This window comes from Chionomys nivalis, chromosome 16 (genome assembly GCF_950005125.1).
Source record: "Chionomys nivalis chromosome 16, mChiNiv1.1, whole genome shotgun sequence".
Taxonomy (NCBI): Eukaryota; Metazoa; Chordata; class Mammalia; order Rodentia; family Cricetidae; genus Chionomys; species Chionomys nivalis.
In genome coordinates, this window is record NC_080101.1 from 51,300,772 (window position 1) to 51,323,097 (window position 22,326).

General features: G+C 41.6%; 1 protein-coding gene across 5 annotated transcripts in view; it reads right to left on the reverse strand.

Annotated features, from left to right (window-relative positions):
• The window catches only part of Eya1 (EYA transcriptional coactivator and phosphatase 1), a 141,008-nt gene that overhangs the window by 114,202 nt on the left and 4,480 nt on the right, over positions 1-22,326 (reverse strand). For 2 of the 5 annotated variants that reach the window (XM_057790683.1, XM_057790682.1), the window contains exons 2-3: positions 21,245-21,294; positions 19,569-19,696 (exon numbers count right to left, since the gene is read on the reverse strand). In XM_057790683.1, the coding sequence (XP_057646666.1) occupies positions 19,569-19,692 (124 nt within the window). In that variant the 5' untranslated portion in view covers positions 19,693-19,696; positions 21,245-21,294. Of the gene's footprint in view, positions 1-19,568; positions 19,697-21,244; positions 21,464-22,326 lie in introns of those variants that run through there. The other 3 variants (XM_057790681.1, XM_057790680.1, XM_057790679.1) reach the window with 2 other exon arrangements.

The following is a 22,326-nucleotide window of genomic DNA, read 5'->3' on the forward strand; positions in this document are numbered from 1 at the left end:
GAACTCCAAATCAAACATCACATGCTGAGGCCATGGGTAGAACAAGGTGAAATGAAAACTGACCATGTGAAATGCCTACCATGGGCCAGCTTCTTCATGGGTGTTATCATCACGTGGGCAACTCTGTGAGGTCTCGGGAACTCCTTAGCCGGGCATTACCTTGTTGTCTCTCTCAGTAAAAACTGAAACCAAAGAGACCAAGAAGCATCCAAAATGGGATATAATTTGGGGAGTTCCTTTATTCCCAGGCCCGTGACCAAAGCTTGATGAAATGGTAATAAGTTAAGTAGCGCTTTGCAGAAGTCAGAACTGGGAGAAGGCGGCAATGCGTGGTGCCACTAGCTGTGGTTTGATTAGAAAGCAGGACTCTGCCTGCTCTGCCCATAGAACTTCCTGACCACTGAGCTTACTGGATGATCTCAAGTCCTGCCCTGATGTCAAAAAAAGAAGAAGAAGAAAGAACCCTTCTCCTGCCTAGGCTGTTGGTCCAAGTTGCTTCCAAGGCTGCCAAATCTAAGATCAATGATTCCATAGCTTGAACTATACAGTTACTCTGAGAAAGTTTACCTACAACAAAACCCTCTCTATCTCCGTTCCCCTGAAATCTACATCTCTGCATGATCAAGCTCAATCAAGTGCAACTCTCACTCCTAACCAGGACTTCAATTGTTCTCGAAATCCATTAAAACAAGGCAAAAAAAGAAGGAAGGAAAGATGATACTCTCTTTTAGATCCCAAGATCATTGTCTTTTGCCATTATTCAAACACAGCCAATCTATACAGTAAGAACCAAAGAGTCCCACTGAATCCAGTTTCTAAAAAGGCTCTCTGTTAAAGGGGAGATGATGCCCACAAAGTAACTACCCGGATGTGCATGATTATATCAGTCCTGTAATCGAATACTTTGATCTTCAGCGGTCTAATGATTATTGTGATGTAAGATATTCTCTGGGGGTTTGGGCAGATGGCTCACTGGATAAGGGGTTCACTGTGTAGGTGTGACTACCTGAGTTCATATCTCCAGGACTCATATAAACTGGGCATTGTGACATCCACCTGTAACCTCTGTGCTGGAGGAGAGGGAAGTCGGGGAGATCACAAGGGATCTCTAGCTAGGCAGTCTGGCCTAAACAGGGAGCTTCTAGCCTAGTGAGAGACCCTGCCTCAAAAAGCAAGATGGAGAATAATAGAGGAAGACAACCCATACGTACACACACACACACACACACACGCACACACATGAAGGAAAACTTCTCACCAAAAAAATTAAAATAAAAATATTTCTGGCTTGTTATGCCCAACTCTACACTGACAGAAGGAGTAAAAAAACACAAAAGCAGTGTGTGCCCACCAGAATCTGACCCACTCCGTGCTACCTGGATGATCACACATAGCAATAGGCTCCAAATGACATAACAAAACATCCCTCCCAGGCTTTGAATTTTGATGTACCACATCCTGAATTTTTTTCTAGAAGATACTGTGACATTTAAGAACAGCTCTCCTATGTAAGATTTCTGACTGGAGGACAAAAACCTATAAATAACGTTTTCTAACCAAAAGATTACTCTCTCACAGCATCCTGCTTGTTATATGACCTCAATTTACTACAAAGTAGTTTTTTTTCTTTTTTTTTCCATTTATTGGCAATCCTGCATCAGGTTCTGGCCTGCCCTCTGACCCTGGGCAACCGTCTCTCATAGATGTCCTTTAAGACATTCAGAAATTCCTTCATGTGACCCTGCACTCCGGACCTCAGCTGTCCTGGGCCACTGCTGCCCTTCAGATGCTCCACAGACTTCCGTCTACCAATGCCTTCGGGTGCCAGGGTTGAGGTCAGAATATCTAATCACCTGCTGCTGGATTTTTCTATAGTTTAAACCCTTGGCCCTAATCACCTTTCTACATGATGCTTTTTAAATCATCTGTGTTACAGAGATGTAATAAAGATTCACAGAATGTTATGCGAAAGATCTGGTAAAAAAAAAAAAAAGGAGTGCAACAGCGACCATCGCCATCACCGACAGCATCAGCAGCAGTGTTCAGAGGTAAGAGTCACAACTGATTACTAATGGCGCTTCAATCCCGCTTTACCGCCAAGAGCTAAACCTCGAATAAGGTGCTCGGTTTGGGCTATCTCAGCTTACGTACCTGTTACTGGTTATTATATACTCAGACGAGAGCAAACAAATATAGAGATTATGACCATTTCAGCCATGCACGGTCCATGCTGTCATATTCACTGACCCTCGTCTTACGGTTTCTCTGGAAGCATGAGAATGTTCCCCCACCACTACCACTGGTTGAGTTTCATGCTGGGAAAATACTCTGCCACTGAACTGCATCCCTGGCTCCAAAAGCATTTCTTGAGGTACAGATAACAGTGTTAAAAATCTATCAGAAGCCCCACATTAAAGTCAACCTTACCCTTCCAAAAGAAATGAGAGGCTCTAAAGGGAAAATCAACCATGGAGGCCTTGCCTAAGGGGAAGCCAAATGAAAATCAAGCAAGGTATCTTGGGAATAACTCCAGAAGGCGGGACTAAACCATGATTACAGTAAGACAACTAGTGCCCATTCCATTATCAGTGTGTGCTTTTTTCCTGAAGGAACAGGTCAACAGGAGAGAAATGGTGCATAAGGCAGCCAGTCACCAGAAATTTCAGACTCCAAGTGGAGATTCTACCATTCTTTACAGGAAGCTGATCCATGAAGACAAGAGAGCCTCTTTCTATACTGTAAGTGAAGAGCTGCCTATCAGACCACTGTAGCCTGGGGAGACCAGCTGCGACGAGCAGCCAACTAGCCCCCTGTGCTGCAATTCCAGCTGCGACGAGCAGCCAACTAGCCCCCTGCGCTGCCATTCCACGTTCATCAACTTCTGGATGAACTTGAAATGCTATGGTCATGAAAACACATCTCCAAACTTACAGAGCAATCAGAGAAGAGCAATCCATTTGATGAGTGATATTCTCCCATGTATTAATAAAACCGCAAAAACAAATTCCGTCCTAAATGGTAGCTCTGTTTGCTGGACTGAGAGCCAGTCTGCACTGTGATGGATCTGACCGGAAAGGGACATGGTCATGGAACGGCAGCAGGCTGGGTGGGCAGCACTCAGTCCCCACCACTCCCTGGCCAGTATCCATGCTCATCTCACAGCCCTTTGGTTGGCACAAGGTCAGACACACAGGGACTGTTTCTTCCCATGATTTCTTTCTCTCCATTTTACTCATTCAAGTTTGTCTATGAAGCGACCCCTCTAAGTCACGGCCTAAAGCTGCATAACTTCCCAGAAACATCACGTTTTTCTCGTGTACTCCATTCTGCCAGGCTCACTCTTAATGCCCATTAGATCCTTTGTCTTTCCAAACCCCTGTCTGTTCTCCCACTCCAACTTCATCAGCCTCAGGTGGCCAGTGTGGAACCCAGTGCCTGCCAGGTCTGGTCTCCGGCTTGTGCACTGTGAGGTCTCATGTTCCCAAGTGTCTCTGTCCATCTCTAATCACAGGACGGGAACCTTCTAATTGCCCACTCTTCAGCAGCTGCTCCGCACGGTGAGTGTGACAGAGCAGGGCCACCACGTGCTGATGAATTCATTCCCCTTCAGCAGAACCTCCTCTCTTTGTCATTCCCTTGAGTCATCCCACCATGAGACAGTCTCTGTTTTCTGTTTCTTGTCAAGTGTCTGAAACACCTTCACTGAATCTTCACCACTTTCCCCAGTTCTCAAACCAGACCTCATTCCCTACCCATACACCCTCACCTAATATTTTATGGAGAAGATTGAAGGAACATTGAATTTTTCTCTTCCTGAAGCATGTCCACAAATGAATTCCAGCTAGGGTCCCCTTCCTCTGTTGGGCTCACTATTGCCTCAGTTCTCACATCTCTTCCAGGCTTCTATTGTAATGATTGCCTGCTGCTTGGTGTCGCCTGATCTTCCCTTTTCACAAAACTCCTTCTCTTGGGGACACAGACAGAAGCCCCTGAACATTTTGTTTGCAGGGCTGAGGACTGAGCACAGGAGCCTGAGCTACCACATGGGTCCACACTGTCCCTATCCCCTCTCCTAACTATTTAAATGTTCATGAACTGACTCTAGGTGATGGTTCTTCTCAAGCTGTCTTCTTTAACCTTCAAGTTTCTTGGGCATTCTCTTCCATACCCTCACCACAGACTCCCTCTCTTACCCACTCTACTATTCTGTTGTTGCTGTTCTTCCCCTAAACGGCCTTTCCAATTTCCTAGCTCAAACTTCTCTTAGTTTCAATTTTCTTTATTTCTTCTATATAAACCCTTTTCCTTGACCGTTTTTAGAATCATTGATTACCCCACTATAACAGCAGCCCCTTCTTCTCTGCTCTATTATCTTTCCTTTTCCCCCAGATCATTTGCCTTTGTCTATCTTGTGGTTCCATAATTCCACCTCCTTGCCCCCTGTCTGCAATTTCCTTCACAATAATTTTCCTTACCATGACATTTAAATAAGATTTCTATATAGACAGCCCCTTAATCTCCATCCATATATATATAATGTAGCCACAGAAAACAATCACCTGATTAAAGTCATACTCAACCTAACCAAATATATCACCACCACCTTCCCTCTGAAGGGCTCAAGTTTTACAAAAAAAGTTTTAGTCACAGAGACTGGGTGTTTCCCTTCTGCCTTCTCATCTCTTAGATCCTACTACCAGGTACTGTAGCTTGGCTCTTAAGCATCCCTCAGAGGCTGGTGTACAGACATGGTCCCCCCATGTGATATGCCTGGAGGTTGTGAAAGATGTAATTTTGTTATTTTTCATCTCTTTTCATGTCCCAGCCATGAGATGAATGATTTTTCTGTGTTAATGTTCTAACCATGATAAAATGACCTTTCTATGACCAGAATCTAAAAAGCCATGACATAATCCACTGGTATACTGATAGAGAAAAGCCATGATGTAACCCACTGGTACAGTGGTAGAGAAAACTATGATGTAACCTACTAGTACACTGATAGAGAAAGTCATGAGGTCTACAGGTACACTGGGGAGAAAGCCATGACATAGCCCACTGGCACACTGATGTAGAAAACCATGACGCAGCCCACTGGTACACTGGTGAAGAAAGCCATGACGCAGCCCACTGGTACACCGGCTGAGCTCTTCCCTAGCATGCATAATGACTTGGCTTCTATCTCTAATAATGATGCTGGGGCATTACTGAGTCTACCTGTTCCTAGACTCAGAAAACATAGCCAGTATACCTTTGTTTTTTATAATCTAGTTACCTCCAATCTTTGTCACAGGGACAGAAAACTAACAAATACCATGCGTATTAACATCTCCCTCTGCCATCTTTTACATTTATCTTCTAAATTTCACAGTCACTCTCCTTCCAAATTACTTTCTACCTGTTATAAAACTGGGGAGATTGGACCATCAGCTCCACTCTTCCAGCTGTAGGTAATTTTATCTTTTGGTCACCTAGATTTGTATAATACTTCTGTCCCTGAGGTCTTGAGCAGATGCTCAATAGACATGAATTAAGTTTCTATTCCAGAATCATCATGCATTAGACTTTTATAAAACATACGACCTAATTTAATTGTCCTGACTCTGTGAGACCCTGTAATCTATGTGCTCTAAAAGGGGTACTGTGTGCCCCTATATACAGACATTTAAACTAGTCAGTGTTTCGTCCCAGTTCTAGCTTTGCCAGCCTTTTACTCAATCACATTAAGTATTATATAAGTTATTCAAGCTGACTTCTATAGCTCAAGTTTTATTTAAAAATCCTACTGTGTCATCCTTAATCTACTACTCAAGCATAACTGTTTCCCCTTGAACTTCAAAACCTGTGTCTGTGCCTTCTTTAGAATATATGAATGTATATATAATACATATAGAGAATATATTCTACATGCAATATATAGAATATCAAATAATAGAGTATATTACCTATAAAATATATGTTGTATATGATATATAGAATATACACATATTTAGAATGTATAATATTTAGAATAGATATAATACTTATTTACCTCCATGTGTATCCTCTTTTATCCCACTTCATATTTCATAGTCTTAAACATTTTGATGTATGATAACTATTTTCATAGCAGGAGAAGCTTTTTGTTTGTTTGTCTGCTTGTTTTTCGGACACAGGTTTTTCTGTAGATTTGGAGCCTGTCCTGGAACTAGCTCTTGTAGACCAGGCTGGTCTCGAACTCACAGAGATCTGCCTGCTTCTGCCCCCTGAGGGCTGGAATTAAAGGTGTGCGCCACCACTGACCAGCTAGGAGAAGCATTTTTAAGTTGTTCTATCTTTACACAACTTTGGTCAGTACTTGGTACACAGAATCCAGCAGTTGTAGAATAAACAGATGAATGCATGTTACCTGAAGACAGGTTTCAATGAACTGAAACCATTAAGCACACTGCTCAGGTAATTATCAATACCACTAAAATCTCAAATAGCTTTTAGTCCTCCCAAATGATCACTCCAGGAACTTAGACACAGCTTTTTTCACCAAAGTAGTGCATGGATGGGACACACATAAAACACTTGAGTCATTTTGAATTTATTTGTCAAATGAATATTGTTTCATTATCATCAAATGATATCTTTGGGTTTCTGTTTGGATAGAGAGTGCCCTTCTTGACTTAGTAAGGAGACAGGCAAATAATGGACAAGCACAACCGTGTACTGGTTCTGATTCAATGACAACAGCACTTATCCATTTAAGGAGTCTTTTTCTTAAACCACAGGGTGAAGTGAAAATACATTTTTTTTAAAAAAAGAAAACTATACCAAATTGTTCCAAAAGAAACAATTTAACACAAAATGAAAAATGGTGAAAAATGAGCAAAATTGGTACATGGTCAATGAAAAGTGGAAAATATTCCTAAATGTTTACGTTTTTATATGCCTGACTTTAAAAACACATCTTTGAGTTACATTAACCTGCCATGTTATTTTTCTTTATCCAAAACTTTATATACCTACAAAGTCAATGCATTCTTTTTGATTAACTCTCATTTAGAAAATAGGAAATTTCTTTGGATTGAGACTACAACTTGATATCCTTAAATAAGTCATCTTCTCTGTCTCCCAAGAGGGGAGAAATAAATTAACTCTTCAAAGTAGCCTGCATGACCTTATAAAAAGTAAACCACAATTACCAAACTTGAACATAGCATCCACATGGCATATAGTGTGTACCAGTGGCTCATGGATTGAGTATTTGGATTCCAGCAGATGGACTTCTGGGAAAAGACAATATTCTGAGGACTCAAACCAATCAACACATTAGTCAGTCCCCTGGTAGGTTTATAATACTGCAGCATTATTGGGGTGGTGGGAGGTAAGAAGTGGGGTCTAGATGGATGAAGAAGGAGGGTGGGGGTCTGCTCTGGAAAGATGTTTCTTGTCACTTCCCTGACCATGGTGGCCTCATGACCACCATGACCGAAATAACTTTGCTGCAGCATGTTCTTACACAATGATGCTTTCTTTCACCTCGAGTTCAGGTACATGCAGCCAGATGACCACAAAAATGAAACCTTTGAAATTATAAGTCAAACTATAATCTCTCGCCCTTTCAGCTACTTGTGTTAGGCAATTAGTAATGAAATAATGATAATGATAATAATCATCATAATGAAAATCTAATCAACACACCTGGTCAAGAAGAACGGTAGGAAAATTCAAAACCTGTTGTTCACAGAAAAGTGAGCATATTAGAGTGTTATTATGCAGAGGGAGGCTAGCGGCCCTCTTTTAATAAGAAACAGTAAACGTAGACTCCCTTGCAAAGTTGTCTACAACTCTAGTTGGCTGTTTTTGCATCTGTCATTCCTGTCCTGGCTCAGGTTCCCAACACATCCATTTTGAACAGACTGACCCTATACTGGGAGCTCACTCCCTCTCAAGCCAAGCACTCCCGGGTCATGGTGCCAGACTAACACCTGAAACACTTTCACAGTGCCGGTCCCCTTCTCCAAATATTCCCTGGCTTCTCCTACCAGCCCAGCCTGATGCTCAGGGTCCTCCACAGTTTGGCTCCAGGAGACTCCCCTGACCTTATCTCATCAATTCCTTCTTCGGCTCACCCAGTCTCCTCATGGTCCCCCAAACTATCCTACCTTTGTTCCTCAGTCTCCCTCATTTAGCATGCATTCCAGCTCCTCTCGACCTATGCAGACTACCGGGTTCCTGACTCAGCTCAGATTCCACCTCCTCCTTGAAGCCCGGCCAGAGTCTAGCAGGCTGAAGAGCCCTTTCTTCGGAACTCTGAGGGCACTTTTGTTTGCACTAGTGGCTTCTAACCTTCTTAAGAATGAAGCCCTTTTTTTTCTGACACCAAAATATTTCAGAACTCAGTGATAGTTTCTTACTAATCTGTGGATGAAGAGGGAAAGGCCTTGGTGACCAAACCTACTGTGACATCAATGACAAAAGCTTTGCATCGGAACAAATGCTGTGGAAATTCACATATGAAAACATTGTGCATGTGACTCACGAATGTTCTTGCCAAATATACAAATACACAAAGCATTATGCACAAAATAATTTTCTCACCTTCAGCACTTACTTTCCTTCTCCTAGGGAACCCTAAGTCATGGGCTGAGGGTCCCAGTCCCCAAAATTTATTCTGCAATATCATTGTCTTTTAGATTTTTTGCCAAAAAGGTAGAATTTGTATCTCTCTCAATCAGACCTTGAGCTACTTGCGGCAGAGGGTCAGCTGACCTTCACAGTCTAACTTCTACACTCCAGAGTGCTTTATGCACAGGAGGAATGAAAAATATGATTGTTAATCTTCTGTCTCAATATGGTAAGATGACATTTACCATAGTGCAGAACAGCTGGGAGGACCATCGGATAAATCACCAGAAACCTACCGTTTGGGGTCGTTAACTGATGTTTTACTCCTGTGCCATTGTGACTGAGCTAGAAGACTTTTCTATATCTGTTCGAGCAAACAAACAAAATGCTCATTTTTCTATTCCCAGATAAATGACATGTGTGGCCGATTCCTTCTAACCATTCCATCATTCACGTCACCGGCATCCGTGTTTGTTTACACCTCTTTCTTCTTTTCAGTGCAGTTATCCATAGTGAAGGGTGCAGGTTTTAAATGTGACTTCCAAAGATTTCTAACAGACACCAGCATTTAGAAATCACAGTGGGAGCTAAATATTTTTAGCTTCCTCGAAGGGAAACGTGGCACAAAGGTAAAAAAGAAAAAAAATATCTAAGAACTTAGTAATGCAGCAGTTTCCATTTCTGAAATAAACAATGCATTATGTAGCTTTTAGAATGGAGGAGTGATAGCTTATTGCACAGTTTTTATGTGTTCAGCACCCCTTGTGTGGCCAGTACACACTGAACATTTTACAAGCAAGCCGCAGCTCCTTTACTCCCCATGGCAAGCTCAAAGGGCCTATGTTTTACTTGTTTCCTTTCAAAGACACGAAACTTGCAGCCTAAAGATGCTAAGTAACAGCCAAGATCACAAAGCTAGTTTCTCGCCGTGGCAATTAATTTCCCTTATAAACCTGCCAAAGAGCCTAATGTTCCCCCCGTAGAGTTTGCTCATCTTGGAGCATTTTTCTGTATAGACTGCAATAATCGGAGAGGGGCACTAAACAGGCTGGTCTGCAGAGACCAGGGCACCAAGGAGAAGCGTATCAGTATGTGCTGCAAATTAGCAGATGGTAACATCAACCAGTGTTTGAAGATTGGAAGCAGATGAGCTGGCACAGACTCAGAACCTCAATCATACCAATATGGGAAAATGTTTTATTTGTTCAAAATGCAATCAACCCACCGAATGATTAGTACCCCTTTCCTGTCTTCTGCTGGGCCCCAGGAGCACCCAGACATGCACCTCTCCCAAACTCAGTCTGAACTAAGGGCTACTGAGCTCACCAAGCACTCTGAGTACCTCCAAAAGCTGTTCAGTGACATCGAGAGCCCAGCACAGGAGCAAACATGCCTACCGCCTATGGAGACAAGACACTGCTCTATCAGCTCCAAGGGACATGCCTCCTTAAACGACAACATTCAGCGTTATTTCATAGGAGCTGCCCTGTCTTGAGCATGTAGCAGATGCCAGTAATTGTTCTCAGTACTTTGGATAGACTAACTGTCCTATCACCAAGAATAAATGGCTAATCCCCCTTGCACAATGAAGGCTTGAAGGTAACAGGAATAGCCAAGGTACAGAAGCATTGCCTAAGAGGCAGACTGGCTTCAATCTACTGGCCCACCCCAGAGGCACCGCCATCATCTCCACTGCACAGGCCCAAAGCAAAGGCCAGGAGGTATTGCACTGGTTTGCTGGAGACTGACTGAGCCTGGCTTCCAGTGGAGGCAGCCTGGCCCCAACACCCCTGCAGCCTGCCCTGCTGCCTCTGAAAATCTACCTTTGATACACGGAACACAAGCAGCTGAACTGAGACTCCGAGCCCCATTGAGTCTGACTGTAAAAGATATACTCTCGCATCATAGAACGCCAGTTTCCAGCATCTTCAGGCTTACTCTTGTCCCATTTATCTCTCAAGGCAAAGATGAGATTGGTGCTGAGATTATACTACATAAACAAGTATCATGGCTTCAGACAATTACCATCACCACCTCTGCCCCAGAGTCCTCTCTCACTGCCCACACTACTTAGGTGTGTGACTTAAAACACACACCCGGGCACAGCACTCTTCTAGTTACTGCCCGAGTTACCCAGAGCCTATGCCATCCTCTCAACCTGTCCCTTTGGTGTCATCTCTCTTTACTCTGTGTTCTGTACTCAGCACACAGACACATACAGCTGCACACAAGAGACAGAGGCACACAGAGCACTCTACACCAACTGAACTGTGGCTGTATTAGGTCTCCTTTAGTTGTTCTCTGCCTTAAAATTTTTGAAAAAAATAAAATTAAAAAAAAGTTTTTTAAAAAAGATGAAAAACTCACAACTTATTGGTTTCCTGTTTAAAGTTCACATACAGAACATGTAAATCACAAGCATGGAAATGATTTGGACAGGTGTCTTATTATATGTATTCTATGTGAGTAGTTTTAAAAACAAATGGGAACATACAAATAATGTATAATATAAAATTTTACTTGTGTTCTATACCTTGGAATCTGGAAAATATTGCACACTGGCCACAGATTGAACTCGCTTTCCTAAATGCAAACACAAGGTCATAACTTTAATATTTTCTACTTAATGTGACTGCAGTGATTGTTAGGTTTGTTTGTTCGTTTCAGTTTCTAACATGACTGAACATCTTAAGAAGGAGGTAGGACAAACAAGAGTAATAAAAATGTAATTTCTTTCCAAAACAATTAGCCTCTTATTATTTTTGCCATATTTTAAGGATGCTAAGCCTATGCTCACCAGCAGCCTTATGGTAGCATCACTCAATCTTGTCATACTAGGGGGAGCTGCTTCATCACTGCTAAAATTCAAAGTCCAGTAGTTCTATTGTGAAATAGTAAGTTCTTTTAGGTCAACTGCAGGTCAGCTAGGGTAGCTCAAATCAAAAGCTACCAGAGACGCTCACTGTGCTGTTCACAGAATGGAGAGCATATAACCTCGCTGTGAACTGGTCCGTGAAAAGTACTTTCCAAAGAACTGAAAAATGAAGCTTTAAATAATTTCTTGAATAGTTAATGCGTTATAAGTAATATGAATGGGTGCCCTGCTCCTATAATTAATATGAATGAATGCCCTGCTCCTGTAATGCCTCATTTACAAGATTTACTTAGTAACAAGGGCATTCATTCAACAAATACCTGTTGCCAAAGTTGCCAGATGCCAAGGACAGTGAACAAGTCTATCTTGCCTTCAAGGAGCTCAGGGGCTTCGCTGGGCAAAGGAAAAAATGCAGATATGATAGCCCTTTCATCTGGGCCATAATCTTCAATAAGGTGATATAAAAAAATTCTTGAAGCAGGTAAAGAATTTCAGCAAGAATGAGGTTTTCCATCCAGTAACTGGAGCTGAGCTGTGGCAAAGCCCACAAGCTGGGGAACAAGAATGCAGCGTCTGAGGCGACCATGGCATGTTTCTGCATCTCCTGACTAACACAGCACGTGTGCTGTGGGAATGTCACGTAACTGCTTTCGATCCAGGTGCATAAACCTCATCTTCAGAATTATCTGGAGAACGAGATGACTGAATATTTAGCGGGTATCATAATGGTCTCATGGTGTTAAGAACTCAGACAATTCAGTTCATAATTTTTCCTTTAAAAATCTCCCTTATTATTGATCAGCACAATGGTAGGATTGGGAAACAGCTCAAAGTTTTGCTTCATTTTACAGGAAAAAATGTTTCCAATGTCTATTGTGGAGAGTATTTCCTTACCCTTCTGTGGAATGCTGGCTACTAAGCTTACCATTTGTGTGTGTATGTGTGTGTGTGTGTGTGTGTGTGTGTGTGTGAGAGAGAGAGAGAGAGAGAGAGAGAGAGAGAGAGAGAGAGAGAAGGGGGGGACATACAATAAAACTACAAAAGAAAATCTGCAAATACAGCCAGTTGTCACAAACATAATCACACTGAATTTTCACTTACAAACATTTGAGGTCCTGAAAAGAGCATAGAAATCCTTGGTTAGCTTTTCCTAGCTTAGGGTCTCTCTTCATAAGGGTGGAATCTTCCAGTTACCAAGCAGAATTAGAAGAGAGGTAACCGTTATCCCTTTACAAACTAAAAACAGCAAAATGGAAATTTTTTGTATAGGCTGTTCTCTTTCATATTAAATTTGTGTATTCAACTAGAGGAAAATTAATATTGTAGGCTGTTTCTACAATATTCATACGTGTACACATACTTCATACTTGCTGTTTGTCAAAGCATCCTTGGACAATATAAGAAATCAGGAATTACTTAAAACAGGCGTGGATTTGCTGAAAAGTTCACCTGCATTCCTTAAAGGCACCAGAAGGCAAGATGTTTGGGGGCAGATGCACTTTTGCTCACACAGGAAAACCAGGGTAGAGGTGTCGCGGTGTTCTGAGTCCCTATTAGCAACTGAAGAACTGAGTGCAATCTGAATCTACTTACTAACTACTTGGGAACCTGGGCCTATTCCCAGCAACAAGCATCCGAATCCCTGCCTTACTAGAACAGAGCTGGTTTATTAACAGGCGATGGGTGAAAACAGACTGTGCCCCAGTGGTCCACACATGCCACCCACTCAGTCCTCTGAACTAAGCCATTTTCCCTCTTCCAACCACATATAACTTCTAACTGCTCCTGTGGCCTCCTTAACAAATATGTCCACATCTGATTCTCAAAGCCAAAAGCCATGGGACCATCCACTTCACTATTCACTGAAAAATATTTCCCGGAGCAGAAGATAATTACTCCAAGCAGTAGCAAAAGTGTTCGTTGAATTTCACAAATGAGCATCTAATCACGGCCATTTTAACGAGAAGCAGGGATGACTTCCCGTTGCCTTTTCATCGCCAAGAGGCTTAAAGGGCGCGGGAGGCCAGCCAATAGAATTATAATTACGTTGAAAGCTTTGAAACCTAGTTAGAGATCATTCTTCCGAAGGTAAGCAACTGAAGCAACGTGCTAGGCGTGTGTGGACCGAGAAGAAATCTCCCACAATCACACACAAGGTCGCAGACACAGCTAGCCTGGGCAGTCATCCTTATCATGACGGTCATTTTCTATCAAAAGTCTCCACCCTCAACTGGTGTGCAGTCCGTTGTTGACATGATCCACGCTGAAGGCACTAGCGTGGCTACGGACTCCGACACTTCAGATGAAAGTGTTGAGAAAGACATTAGTGAGAAAGAGCATATGCTCTCTTCGGAGAAAAACACAGTGCTTCAAAACCTGGACATTGGATTCTTCCAGCAGTTCTGCAAGAACGAGTACAGATTCCAATGGTCCTCATTACAAGTTATGTGCCCTGAAACTTGGCGCTTAACTTTTTACAGCTTTCTTTGTAAAACAGGAATCGTACCATAGAAGTGACTATTGTTTACATATGGCCTAGCAGTTAATATTAATAGATACAGTAAGGTCTTGCTTAGAACGTTCCAAATATGCCACGAGGTTTGCATTACATGCTCATGGCGAGCCTAATGTGAGATCTGCTCTTTCCCTCATTTGACTGATGAGGAAACTGAGTCACAGGATAGCTCATCTGTCCCAGTTCCTGCAGCTGGCATACTCTGCAACGGGGCTTCAAACCCACACTCTTAACCATCCTCCTGGCCAGCTCCAGGAATTTTCTGAAGATTTAATAAAACAAAATGTGGTGAACAGTCAGTGCAATGGCCAACAACATAATCTTTAGGAGCTATTTTTATTATTAACAGACATGTGAGAATTATTTCCATGTATATAACACACAGCAAGTATTAAATTCTAACTCATTATTTTATTCCTTTATAGCTCTTGCTTTAGAGTCATTTCTAAGAAGCCAATGTTGTAACTGTTTTTACGAATGCCTTTCCTCAGAGTGTCCCATAATCTCGCAGAAACTGAATTAAGTGTAGAATGTAAACAAGGGTGAAATTAGATTAACATCTTTTTAATGACATCAGAATATTCAAGCACAGATACACAAATATTGCCAATTCAAACCCTAACTGTACACACTCACTTGGTTTAGAAGACTTTAAATGAGATATTCTCATCAACCAGAACTATATTTTACTGAAACAAAATATAGAAGAAAACTAATTCCAATAATTTGCTAGTGCTCTAAGCTTTGTAGAAATGACAAAACTCCTTCAGAATAGATTCTGGTAATATAAGTGTGGGCAATTGAATTAATCTACTACCCTAAAATATGCAAATCACAACTGAATAAATTTTAAATGCAGGCAATTTAGCCACCTAATTCAAGATCACAACCTTGGAAATCTGATACAGCAATTGGAAATTACTATCTGAATTACTGTAGGAATTCCTGAGGTGAATGGCAGTGAGAATTCCAGCTCCATCTGCTTTTACATCACTTTTAAAAACACACCCGTCTGTTTCAGGGGAAGTTCCCGATGCTGGCATCTGAATGGACAGGTACAACAGAGAAAGCTGAGAATTTCAGGTCTGAGCTCCACTTTGAGCCTTTTTCCCCTTCCCCAGCCCCAACCAACCAAAAATAAACACTCAAATTGGCAGTATAGAACTCATCAATCTCAAGCCCTTGTGAATTTAAGACAATCAGAAGAAACAAAGGGGGGGGGGGATCCCTGCTTTGCAAACAATGCCCTAATTAGGTGTGTAAATAAAAATCCTTTGACTGCAATGGCTCCGAGTCCAGAAGAAAAGCAGATTGTAATGACTTCTCACACCAGAAGTTCAACAAAAGGCTTTCACAGCATAAGCCTGTGCATGCGCGCACACACCCACATCCACACAAGGAAGCCTCCCTTTCTTTAACACTGGACACTTTGATATCCAGATAACCTTACCCAAAAGCCTATTTCTTCAACATTATGCTCTAACATAGCAACAGACAAGTCACGTAAACTCAGCCACAGCCAACAGCAAACTGCATGGAAGTTTTGCTGATCATTTAATTGATTTCAGTTGAGCTGGGACTACTTTCATTTAGGATGCTGCATTGAAATATCTATCATGGTGTGTGTATGTGTGTGTGTGTGCATGTGTGTGTGTTTGTGTGTGTGTGTGCGTGTGCGTGTGCATACAGAGAACTGAGTATTTGCTATCCAGTGAAGGGAGGTGGTATTTTAATGTCTCCGACAGAAATTTCTCTTCCACTGTACCACAGAAGACCATTCAAGGACTAGGGGAGAATGTTCAGGATCATACATGCTTTTACCCATTCATTACTGTCTCCTGGGTGAACCTGTTCAGCACTAACCGAAATATCCATTGACTCCACTGGAAACCTGTCTTTCCCAACAATGCTTTCCCACTGCCTGTCAAGCGCTCACTGGCCGCTAATTAGATGTCTTTACCTACTTGTGTCCTACGTTTCAAAGGCTTAGAAGCCGGATAACAGCAGCAGTGACTGGCAAGAAGAGCGAGAAATGCTGGTGTTAAAGAAATACAAAGAGCTAAACGTTTTCAAGCGTGCAGCCTTCAACTGTTATAACTCAAGAACAAATGTTTGGAAAACTAAAACGTGCAGCTCTTGAGGCTGGAGCTTGGTGGGTTTCTGTCTAGATCCCTAAGATGGACCGTGGAGACAGACACTAGCCCCTGAGTGGAGACAGACACTAGCCCCTGAGTGGAGAGTCCATGAACATGGAAACCTAGAAGAAGCAGGCAGCAGACTTCAGAAGAAAGTTAATATCTCTGCTTCTCAATTATATTCTCTCCTTGTTTGTTCTTAAGATGGAGCTATGTTTTTTTTTTTTAATAAAGGAAATTTTCTGTTTTCTTAGCCTTGTGATATAGACAAGTGGTGGCAGGAAGTTTAATAATTAGCTCTGAGTGAGAGAAGACAACCCAATTCAGCCAAAAACTGAATTCCGTAAATTCAGCCAAAGATCAACTTTACACTATATGGAAGTTTGGCAGGTCATTTAATCAATTTAAATTGAGCTGAGATTATTTTCAATCGGTTGCTGAGACGTCATTTAAATATTTATCACAGTGTGTATGTGTGCTTTGTGTGTGTGTACAGAGAACTGAAGTATTTGCTATGGAATGAAGGGGGATGATATTTTAGTGGTTAGTTTTAATGAATTTCTTTCTTTTCTTCCTGATCCTCTAATTCATTGATAAACACTTCAGGTTTCGAACTAAATCATACCTCAAAGGAAAAAAAAATAGGAAATTTATAATGACTTATATTGCAGGGAAGTTTGCCAGAAGTTAATAAGTTTACTAATTGTAAGCACAATTCCTGTGGTAAGAGAAATGAAACAAGAAAATGACGGGGCAGGAGAGGAACATGATAACTTGATTCACAAACAAATCTAGAACTTTTTTGATATGTCTGGATGTAAAATCATACAACATGAATCATGAGGAAAATTCAGGTCTATAATTTGAAGCTTTATTTATGCTTAAAAATATTCTAAGTTTTCCAGTGAGCTGACAAAAATATTCCGTTAGTGCTCTGAATAACGTATGTAAGACCCTCTAGGTTTGTTTCTGATCCGACTGCACCTTAACCATCAAAATGTGTGTGTGTGTGTGTGTGTGTGTGTGTTTATCATTGAGACAGGGTCTCCTGTAGTCCAAGCTGGCCTTGAACTCACTTCCAGGGCTGAAATTTGGTGTCTCCAACTTCCTACTGCTGAGGTTGTACTGCATCATCAGAGTCTGCATAAGTAACTTTTTTTTTTTTTTAAAGTAAGAAATGACCTCTAAGAGTTAGGGGTAGTGATGCATGCCTTCAATTCCAGCACTCAGGAGGCAAGGAAGCAGAATGATCTGTGAGTTCAAGGCCAGCCTGGTCTACATAGTGACTTCCAGAACAGCTAGAGTTACATAATGAAACCCTGTTTCAGAAAACCAAAGAAGACAAAAGAAAAGAAGGAAAGAGGAAAGTAAGGAAAAAGGGAGGGATGGAGAGAAGGAGGAAGAGAGGGAAGACGAAAGAAAAATTGCTCTTTAAGTGTCTATGCAATTATAAAAAATTGGACTATTTCAAGCTAATTTTAACTGCATAAAATATTACAAAATGCAATATGTTTCTGACTATAGAAGCAATAGCAAGGTATGAAATATAAATATTTAGAAGCATGTTGGTGCTCCCCATTTTCCAAAACCAAACCACATCTCATTCACATAAAACCATCCAAGGGAACTCCTCACACATATTGGCACTCTGTTTAAAAAGGAGGTGGCTCTTCTTGGAGAAGGTGGCTTGCGTAACATGTTCAAAAGATGAAAAGGTCTTGCTCCTATTTCCCTGCATCATACACAAAAGGCTATTATTTTATAATTCTTCCTCCTCACATATATTGGTACATTTTATGAATTAAAATAGTTTAGTAGGTTTAGCCTTCTGTGCTTAAGTGGCTATCTCTTTGAGCTTACCAGTGATAGGTTTGTATGTAGAGCCTTTCACTGGCTGCCCAGCACCCTGATGATGGACTGGACCCAGCTGAGGAGGACCCTGTGGTGGGCTGTAGGACTGTCTCCAGACCTTGTCTGTGCTGACTGGCTTCCGCCTGCAGGCGGATTCAAGCAAGAGATGAAGCAGGACTGACCATTTGCTCTTACCACTCGGGCACTATACACTCTACTTAGAGGTGAAAATTGCTTTTGTGGAGATTTCAGTTTGATTAATGATTGACGTGACTAGAAGTTTCCAGCGGAAAGCTGGGTTATCCAGAGATTAGCCATGTTGCTGAATCAACACAAAGTTTCTCCTCTTGACAGCAGCCTCTCTCCACAAACACTGTACAGGAGTATATTTACTTGGGAAGAAAGCTACAGAACAGCTGAACAGAAAAAACATGACTACTGGTTGAAAAATCAAGATACCTTCTATCTGAAATAACTGATTTTGGCTTTATCTGTGATGAAGTTTATAAGCTTTAAAAGGCTTTCCCAGAGACATACTCAAATATCACACTAATATGATAATAATTACATTCAACTTAAATATGCTTCTACTTTTTTAAAATCTGAGATAAAAGATCATTATTATTGGGGAATTGAAAGATAAGGATTTATCTATGAATGGTATTCTAGCATGGATAATCCATTGAACTTCTAATAAAATTTATTTCATGAATCCATCAATACTCTATGGTTTAGTAACAAATAAATAAGCAACAATATCAGTGAAAGCTTTTTCCATAGACTGCAGTTGAAATAAATGCAATGCAACATACACTATATCCTTCCATGCATCTGAGTTATAAAAATATGCAGAGCACCTAAGTAGCTGTGCAAACAGACAGTAATGTATACACATAACCGTCTATGTTTAGATTGAAATATACATGGATTGAAGTAGATGTTCCTATTTACATGCAATTCACATACGCATCCATCTGTACTAATTCTGTTAAAATAGCTATGACGCTCTGTTTAAAATGTACTGCGCAGTCTTCACGAAAGAGACTAAATGGTAGGCATTTTTGGCAGAGAGGCTTGCATACTTTACAGGTATTAAGTTTTAGGTTCTTCTTGTTTATACTGCAGTGGCCAAAGCCACAGGAATAGTAGGCAAAAAAGCTGCTTTCCTGATCCAAAGTCATCCAGTTTGATACTGACATTTTTCAAGATCAGGTTGTGTTCGCTAACAAAATGGGAAATAAAATAAAATAATTGCAAATTTTCAGTAGTCATACATGAACTTGATGCAAAATAATACAGGGATGGGGACATGCAGGTCAACACAAAACAAGATATTCCAAGGGAAAAGCATTTTGTGTCTACACATATATACACTTGAATACATATGTGTATATATGCCTTAAAATAAAAGCAGTCTATGGAAGGTGACAATCCAGAGATCTGCAGCTCCCAATTCATGAGGAGCACGGATTACGTCAAATCACTTCAAAACAGAAGGAGCAGTTTGATGACTCTAAGGGCAGAGATCACAAGCAGTCAAGAGGCACACACTGGGGAAGAAACAAGGGCAGAGCAGCAAGAGAGCGACACTCACCTTCCGTGCCATTGGGGGTCATGGAAGTGCTATTTATATGAGAGCTATCGAGTTTGGGACCACTGGGGGATTCGCTACTACCACTCAGTCGGTTATGCGGGCTGGTTAGATCCTGCATTTCCATAGACCTAAAGACAAGAAACCTTCCGTGTGACAGATGTACCAAATTCATAACACCACCATTTAATGTGCTAACGACTTGACACCTTCTTTGAAACACAGACACACAAAAGTCCTATTGTATCTCTTTTCTTAGACCGGAGACCGTTCACCTTGCCTCTGACTTTAGTCCTTTCCTCACATGGAATACGAAAAGGCATCGCTCGTCCTATGGAGTCAAAGCTCCACGTGCAGCTTTTAAAAGCTTTCCCCTTCTTGTATAATTGAAGTCATAAGCTAATGTCTGACAATAGCATCTATTTTAATACTCAGAAGAAAACATGCAGCCATTTTTATATTAAAACAATCCCCCAGAGCATGATTTTCCTAAAAAAAAAAAAAAAAAAAAAAGGCAAATACATAAACACACGTAATAGAAATAAACACTGTTTGGTGCAATCTGCTTCATCTAATAAATTAGCACTGGATACTCCCTTATAACTTAACACCCAATTGTGATTTAATGGGGTCCAAACCAAACAAAGCACTTGAAACGTGCAGCCCAGTGACAGGGAATGAGACTGTCCCGGTGCATATGTTTACTCTGGCTCACTCCTTAACTGTTTCTCTGTTTCCCTTGAAACAAGTGCAGCATTAAAACATTAGGATGTTGGCCCACTTGTTTGCTCTGTGGATTACACACACCGTAGCCAATTGAGAAAGGATAAGGCCGGCACACAGAGGGTCTGTGGGACCATTAGCCCTTAGAGAACCTCAGCTGTCACTTAGGGGAAAAAAATTCTAAGCAATGCTGTAACTTTGCATTTTTGCCACAGAAAGGGGAGTCGGTGCCTCCCAGAGGGCCTCAAGTTCACCAGTCACTTCTGCTGCAGAAGGCACAATAGCCACGACTCAGAGTGACAATTTCGAAACGAGACGCTTCTTATATATACTACTCTTGTTCCTGAACAGAGGAACTATTTAAAGTTGCCAATTAGATGCTTAGATACAGCTTCATCTTCTGACAGCACAAATTTTAAAGCCCGACGTGCATTCACTATATTTGAATAATTATATACTTTTTCTAAAAAATAATAATCTGGTGGGGGGGTCAATTTTACATACATAGTACTGATATATGCTCCTAATCTTACCTGGGGTCATTTTAATTTCTAGGCTACGCTGAAATTGACTGTTTGGTATCAGTTGGAGAAGAGCGCCACATGAGGCATTTTACCGCATTTTACTTCTTTAAGTATCTGAATTCAAACTAGAAATGATTTCAAATCCAGTTATTCCTAATTATCATTCTACCTACACTTCTCCTAACCACAGTCAGCAAACGCCTCAAACCAAGACTCTCAAGCCTTTCCCAGATACCTAGTTACTTTTATACAAGTGCACTCGTGTACACGTGTGTACATACAACATACACACACACACACACACACACACTAACTCATTTCCAAACCAGGCTGCTGCTATTAATAGAAATAATTAAGAAATGCTAGACAAAAATAGATCCGGGTCACAGAAAGGTAAGCTACAAAAATGTTGAATATGAACGAAATCCTTACCTGCACCTTGAGGAAAGAGCAACATGGGAACTGGTAGGAGATGTTCGCACCTGCGGCCAGGGGTGGAAAACCAGAAGTGGTTGTTAACTGTGTTTCAGTCTCAGCTCTTAATTACACAGAGCACATGGCTGAGCCCCACAATGCCCACTTTTAACCAAAAGAGAAAAAGGAGGCCAGGGCAGCCGGCAAAGGCATAGTGTCTTTAAGTGGAGGGCTCAACTGTTGTTTCTTCCTGCAGGTCTGTCCTCCTCCTCCCCTTGTCAGGAGGGGAAGGCAGTCAAATGACGGCCAGTGATTCATCACTGGCCTATGACAGCTGCAAACGGGATTACCCCTCCCCCAATCAACATGCAAAGCAGTCTCGTCCCAGAGCCTGGAAAAGGTGCTTGGGAAGGGGGAAACATAGCTATTAACAAACGAGTGTGTTTAACAGCAGCAGTAGTCAGTAGTCGAGGCAATAATCCCTCAGCATCTTCAGCTCTTTCCTCTTCTGTTCTAGTCAGCTGAACTAGAGCACCCCGCACACCCCCTCAGCCTCCTGACCATTTCCTTGCCTTATCGGGATGGTTTTCTCCGGGGTTACTATCTGTCATTTAAGATGCCATGAAACAGCTTCGGGCAATGCTGTGCTCCAGAAGCAAGGCAAAGACAGGTTTTCATACCCAAAGCCCAGCACCGAGCACTGTACTTGTTTAACTGTGCCAAATGAAAACCCACTGAGTATTTATACAGCTACTCTGGTCACATGAAAGAAGTGTGTGTGTGTGTGTGTGTGTGTGTGTGTGTGTGTGAGTGAGTGTGGTGTGTGTGTGTGTGTGCGCACACCATCCTTTAGGCTGAACTAGAATGAACATCTGAGTGCTCTAATTCACCAGCCCAGCCAGCCTGCATGTTCAGTTTGTTTCCAGATAAATTTGAATTGGGGACTTCACTGCACAGCTTCCCTAATTCCACGTTGTATAGTCATTGCTCTTCAGAGGCAGTTAGAGGGGCCAGCAGGTAATGAGGTTCAGGTGAGCCCGGCTGCTGCTGTCTTGCAAGCTCCCACCAACACTGGGACGGGCAGGCAGGAACTTTCTGCC